Source organism: Lolium rigidum, chromosome 3, assembly GCF_022539505.1.
Source record: "Lolium rigidum isolate FL_2022 chromosome 3, APGP_CSIRO_Lrig_0.1, whole genome shotgun sequence".
Taxonomy (NCBI): domain Eukaryota; kingdom Viridiplantae; phylum Streptophyta; class Magnoliopsida; order Poales; family Poaceae; genus Lolium; species Lolium rigidum.
Window position 1 is genome coordinate 40,003,424 of NC_061510.1, and position 7,146 is coordinate 40,010,569.

The 7,146-nt window shown below is 40.0% G+C and overlaps 1 protein-coding gene across 1 annotated transcript; it reads right to left on the bottom strand.

The window, feature by feature from the left end:
• Positions 1 to 1,016: 1,016 nt before the first annotated feature.
• On the bottom strand, positions 1,017 to 4,685 carry LOC124701482 (beta-fructofuranosidase, insoluble isoenzyme 4-like). The gene is made up of 7 exons (XM_047233550.1): positions 4,454 to 4,685; positions 3,340 to 3,348; positions 2,386 to 3,242; positions 2,136 to 2,294; positions 1,681 to 1,922; positions 1,496 to 1,589; positions 1,017 to 1,405 (listed from the first exon to the last, which is right to left on the bottom strand). The coding sequence occupies exons 1-7, from the start codon at positions 4,641 to 4,643 to the stop codon at positions 1,214 to 1,216; spliced, it is 1,743 nt and encodes a 580-aa protein (XP_047089506.1). The 5' UTR covers positions 4,644 to 4,685; the 3' UTR covers positions 1,017 to 1,213.
• Positions 4,686 to 7,146: the final 2,461 nt, after the last annotated feature.

A 7,146-nucleotide genomic window follows, 5' to 3' on the forward strand; every position in this document is an offset into this window, starting at 1 on the left:
GCGTCTTTTCGAAGCCATGCTAGACTGTACCCTGCGCACCCCGGCCCTTGTTCCGGTTACATCTTAGACCGTGTCATCATCCACCCCCTGCAAGAGGCTACTGGGGCAGCTTGCTAGATCACCAAGCAAGAGACTGAAGCGGCCAATCAGTGTCCATGACAACAGAGAGTGATGCGGACCTCAACACCACCACTTGGCCTGCAACTAGAGTTGTAGAGCACCATTGTCAACATCGACAATGCAATGAACCTACCAAGTGCCTGCCATTATCATCAGTGAGCTCAACAACCTGAATACCCAGCGTGCCCTTGACACATTCGACAATCCAAACATTGCGTTTGACTCGCGTGGCCTCAACCTAAGCGTCCACCCTGAACTAGCCCTTCTCAGAACCCAAGTGCCCATGTCCACATGGGAAGGACATCCCCGAGCATAAAGGAGGAACCCAACTATCAAGGAGGTCGGTGGCGGCCTAGACCTTGATGATCAAGATCAATTCACATGCGAGGCTAATGACGACCAAATGATACTGACACCCATCGAGAGTGTGTTGACCATTCTTGTTTCTGCATGCATTTTGTTTAACAGCAAACTTCAGAATCTTGAGCGAATAGATTGTCTCACTTATCTAATTTGTGTGTCTAGCTATCCTTCTGAGTCTACTGAAATTTGAAGTTCAATGATAGTCGAACACTCTGAAAATTAGTAAGTACATATGCGTATACTGTTACACACAATGTATGTACATACTTTACATGGATAAACAGATCCCAATATGTTCCTTTGTCACTCGCCAAATAGGAGAGTGACGAGGCAATGAGTGTGGCTTGACATGACACATATTTAGGGATAGGTAGTGGTGTGCCATCAGTGTCTTTTATAAGTACCATGCAATGTTTTTAACCGTCTCATGTATTGCACGAACCTCTATATATGATTGAACAGCTGACGCAAGGGGGCATTTACCCCTATCAGTAAATTCACCCCTTCAGATAATAATACTTGAGATCGAGAAATATTATTTGAAGTACTCTGAGTCACTAGATGTTATTACTACCTCCTTCGTTTCTACCAAATAATGTATTAATACTTGAGATCGAGAAATGACCTACTACTTCGTGTCGAATTTCCTTTCAATTGTACCAAGGAGTGCTCCTGAATGAGAGTACGCTAATTAAGAAAATGAAACTGCTCTTCTGTGTTAACCATCACTTCAACCCTTATTCACATTCACTTGTGCTGTCATCATGCTCCATGCCCTGAGTTGTGGCACCCTGACCGTGGTACTTCCATTGTTGAAGGCATACATGTGGACCCTGCCATCGACAAGTGCCACTGGATAAATCCTGGCTGTTATGCAGACCCTACCACCGCCACCAAAGCTCTCCACCGCCGACCGGTCAATCTGCAAGATAACACCGAGCCATCCGTTTTCAGTTCGACATGAACTGTATTAAATTTATAACATGAGAAATGGTGAAACCTGCGAACCTACCAGAGTTCTGAGAGATATCTTCCTTTCCTTTTCAAGGTCAAATTCAAAGAAGCCTCCATAGGCTGGTGTGTACAGTCCTGATCTCAGAGAAGACCTGAGCAAAAATCAATCTTTTTAGTTTTCAGACAAAAAAAAATATATGGAGAAGACTAACAAAAATGAAGGCAAATACCGTAATCACTAACCTTCTTAGATCAGAGCACATGAGGATCATGTGGCTTTTCTGTGATTTGTAAACTCTGAAGTGCACAGCAATGTGCTCCTCCATGTTGTCAGAGGCCAGGACAACAAGTCCAAATGGCCCTATGCCACCTTGAACCGATGCACCTGCTTCCCGGCAATGCCTCTCGACATCCAAAAGCCAGGAAGGATCAAAAGGATCGGCGCTGTCGATGGACGTCAGCTCAAAATCTACTTCAACATCAGCCTGATTCAAGAAAATGATGTGCCGGGATTAGCTGCAGTTGCTCTCAGAAGTATACAGAACACCTAAGCTGAGGAATACATGTCAGTCTTTATGTTGACAAAATATGCACACTTTACATATTTAATAATTACCGGAAGACTGCAGCTTTTACTTGCATGACACTTATTGAAGTGAAATTTGTATTTGGATGTTGGTGTAAAGGGAACTACGTACCTGCAAAGTGTCAATTCCCTTAATCTCAAATAGGTCTCCGTTCTTCAGCTCTAGTCCTTGATGGTTGATTTCATCTCTTCGAAGGGACTCAATCTCATCAATCGGCCATTGCAGCAACTGTTTGCCATCGCTGTCTAACCAAATTGTCCTGGGGATTGCCTAATAGATATAATAAAACTGGAGGTTAAAGACTGATTTGCTAAATCAGTTAAATCATTATCTCACAGCCAATAAGGTCAGATTTTCTTACATGGATACCTGCCCATCCTTTTGCCTTATCATCTGGAACACTATCTGTCTCGTTGGACCATCCCCATATGATCCTCCTGTCTTTTTTCGAGTCGAAGAAGGATTTTGAAGCATAGAAAGTGCCGTAATCGATCCTCAACCACAGCCGACGGTCATCTAGGACAACATCCGGAACAAAGGCATCACGTTTGAGATCATAAATCCCAATCATGTACTTGTCAGAGTAATCCACGCTCATCTTCAGGACATGTTTGGCGTCTTTCGGGATCGCCGCAGACAGGTCCAGTCCACTGTTATTGCCTGGCAATACCGCGAAGAAATCTGGGCACTCCCACATTGAGGGAGCATTGTCTGAATACAGTGGGTGATCAACTCTAGTCCAATTCAGAAAGTCTTCACTCTTGTACAACAGTGCGGCACCGTAACCATTCAGCTCAGCACCAATTGCTATTCTCCATAGTCCATCCGGTCCGATCCAACCGGTTGTCGGATCCCTGAACTGGGTCGAGTTCAAGTCTGGTCCGACTGGTAGGATCCTCGGGTTATTGTCAGCTTTGGCCCATTCCCTCAGGTATGGGTCAGATCGATTTTTGGGGAGCACAATGTTTTGGCTCTGATGATCCTTCGAGTCACGACCGGTGTATATGATGACAGGCTGATCACCAGGTAGAATTGTGATTGAGCCGGTCCAGCAACCATCTATGTCATATGGGGTATCCCGTACTATTGCGGGTTCAAGCTGGATCCAGTTGACGAGGTCGGTTGAAACTGAATGGCCCCAAACTATGTTATCCGCGATGGTACCACCGGGGTTATACTGGTAGAATTCATGGTAGATGCCATTGTAGTACATGGGTCCTGATTTTTTTTTTTATAAAGTCAGTATAAGTTGTAGAATGAGGCACTTTCCCCTCCCTTTTTTATTTAAAAGTATTTGTGCCTGAGATATTCATACCACATGGATCTTTTGTGTTGTCGTATATTTCCAAGGATCAGCAATCCATCACATATTTGAAAAAAAGTGAGCGAAGGTCAATGACTTGCAGCAAATGTACAATTAATAGTACATGATAACTAGTAAAGCAGGACCAAAGATATATTCTAGATTTCAAAAGAGGTCAGTATTTCATTACTTTTGTCTAGGTATAAGAGATTTGTCTAGAATTTTTTCAGATACTATTTGCTCCACTGTTAGTGTTACTTCTCGTCAGAATTGCTGTCCAAAAGTAACACTAACAGTGTAGCAAATAGTACCCCCAATAAGCCTCACATTTTGAGAGAAACTCTTACTCTGAATTTGTTTTGCCATTTCATGAATACCTCTGTTTTGTGCAATCATCTAAAATAATAGGTTATCATCATGGACGGGCACACATGTATTCATCGGTATTCAACTGGATACCCATAAATTTTAGCAAAACTTTCATTTCCTATGCTACAAACATCATTTCTGTATTCATTCTTATAAAAACCTGACCAAATTGAGCACAATAATGTGGACTAGGTGGTGTAGTTGGTTATAACACATGGAATTAGCATGTCAAGGTATCGAATGCTGCTAGCTTCACTTATATCTAAGTTCAAAAAAAGTTTCACTTATATCTAATCAATTTTTGGTAAGACGTTAGTTTTGAATACCCATTAAGAAAAGTCTGGGCCCTCACATGGCTATCATGATATTATGGTAGTATTCCTAAAAATCTGACCGCAACACCTTAGGCTGAGCATCTATTGTGTACACCATTCAGCAACATACTTACAAAAGCAACGAGTTGGCTACCAACCTTTCCGACGCCTATAATTAATTTTGACACGAAAGCAGTTTCTAATGACACTACTGCAAAATTTTATGTCCACAAACTGTACTTAAGAATGTGCACACACAACAAAAAAGATTCTACTGCAAAAATTTATGCACATTTTAACAATTATATGTTATTGAATATTGGCACACAAAATTAAGATAGGCTAGTGAAGTTTAACCTCTCTAGTTCAGTTGGGCAAAACAGTAACCAAATCAGAGAAGGAAGCACACCAAATCTGAGAGGAAACCAGAGGAACAAACATACCATTGATCCAGTTCTTGGGAGACTGGAAGTGGTAGGCAGTCCTGTACCTCTTGCTGGCAATGGAGGGGACTTCCTGAGACCGTGTACAGAGGAAGGATCCCTCGCCATTCCTGCTGCAGATGAAGAGCTTGGACACACAGGAGGAGAAGGAAAAGAGGGCAAGGAGGAAGAAGGCCCAAGCATGGGCCATGGAGGGCAGGAGCTGAAGGAGATAGGTGCGTTGTGAGATGAGAGGGCTTTTGTAAACTTTTACTTTGTCGACACAGGTCATGACACTAGATTAGGACGGTCCAGAGAGGTTCAACTGTCCTTTTCACAGATTTGTTTTGCGGGAAGAGAAGAGAATCGATAGGGATTTTGGATCCAGATCGTCCGTCCATTTGTCACCATGTCACAATGATTGTAGATTCAGAATGCGCAAGTGGCAGCCAGCTGCTCATATAAACTGTGCCTGGCCACATGTTTTACAGGCATTTGTCGACCAGGGTAAATCGACAAGGGAAATGTTAATTAAGACAACAGCATCGCTGAGACTTAGATCACCAATGTCGAGGAAGTGTGTAATAATACATAAATACTGTAGTCATACACTTGAAACATGCTTCTCTGTACGTTGGATCCCACGGAGTTCTTTTGGCGTAAGAGAGATGGTGAGGCGACACCAAATCGCTATACTCCCGGTGCACTAATTGCAATATTGCGGCTTTACCGGTAGAAAATGTTTATAGTGTGTGTTTTTTTAAAATCGTATCTGTATATGTTTTCTGTTGTATGAAAGGTTTCCTGGATATTCGTCACATGTACGTATATGCATGGTTGTCAATATCTTGATATCTCCATAATATTAATATATGCTCTTTATCGAAAAAATATGCATGGTTGTCAATATCTTGATATGTATCGTACTTACGATTTTACGATACTACCGTGGCTAACCGATATGTATCATGAATCATGATGGTATCTTAATCTGGTACTCCATCTCTCACAGTTTATGAGGCGTGTGCGTACCACTAGGTCGCAAATTTGATCAAATTAGCATTAGTTATATGTTATAAAAATTATATCATTAGAAAGTTTAGATGTTCTATTTTTAATGATATAATTTTTGTATTATATAATTTAAATTATATAGGTTAAATTGGTGACCTGCACTAGGGATACGGAGAAGACTAGTAAACTGAGACAGAGGGAGTAGTATCTAACTCGTATCCCGATACGTATCGTGGTATTTTATTATCCCGATATTAGACGGAACCTATAGTGTGTGATCCCATGCCTGTTCTAAAAAATATGGACACAACGGCATGACAGGCTGAAGACTAAAACTTATTTTATAGTTTAAAGGCTAACTAAATATTTAAACAACAATAAGTTTGGGCGAGACTGATTTTAAAAGGAGTTTCTAGGTGCAAGATAGCAGTCTCATGCTCAGTCTTTTGTTTTGCGGGTTCGTAGTTAGTTATGTTTGTATCATGCATTCGATGAGTCGGTTCATATTTATATTATATGCATGCATTATTTATAGGGGCGAAGCTCTCCTTTATAGGGGCGAAGCTCTCCTTTGGTGAGTCGGTTCATATTTATATTATATGCATGCCCTATCTTGATTTTTGGTGAATGTATTTAGATGTACATGTTTTTTCTGAACAATTTGAGTGGTCATACATCGAAAATAGACTTCATATGAAAAAGTTATACTTGTTTTGCCGAACACTGAGCAAAACTGATTTCGAACCGAAAAACCCTAGGTATAAAAAATATAGACTCATCTGAATAAGATTGCTTGACTTACATAGAATTACAATAAACCTTACTATATACAAGATTACATTGAGTTATTTGTTATTCATACAAGGAGAATTGGCTGATTTAAAGATTTTTTTATTAATATTTGAAAGACACATCATGTTTCCTCTAGCGACATAATCAGCTCATTGAATTAGATTTGCTTTTACCAGTGACGATGACAAGAACTAAAATGTATTTCCCAGCGATAAAGATCATCAAGACTGAGTTACGGGTTGATCGAGGGATATTCAGAATTCTTGATTGATAGGATTATAGAGGGTTAATAAAAGCATTGAGATGACAATTTGGTATGTTGGTAGGTTCTACTTATAATTAAACATGTTTATATTTATATTGTTCTAAGGAATTGTGTTAGAATCATATATATAGCAGTAATGTCTCATGACTAATTTTAGTCTTCGCATCATTTTCTAGGAATTCGCCGCCCTACCTCATATTGTTTCCGTCCTTCGCCACTGATTATTTACATGATTATACTCCATGAAAGACATAAACTATGCTCAAATTTCAAATTGAAGATTAAATTTAAATTTATTAGAGGTATAATGTTAACATATACATATATTTTAATTAAATGAAATTTTCATAGTGTCGTGATACTCCGGTACGATTCTATGATACGATATTTCTAACAAAAACAATACTACCTAGTATCTCGATACTGACAACCTTGCATATATGTACTATGCATTGTGGTATTTGACCCCATAGAATACAAGTTGCTACTTCCAACATGGCATCAAAGAAGAGTAACGGAATTGAGGTGTTCCAGATAAGAAAGGTTCTTGATTTTCGCAATTTAATAAAATTTGTGCTTGCCCCTTTATGTACACGTATGCCTTGCTGAGTCATAGATGAGATACTTTTATTCACATTTAGGC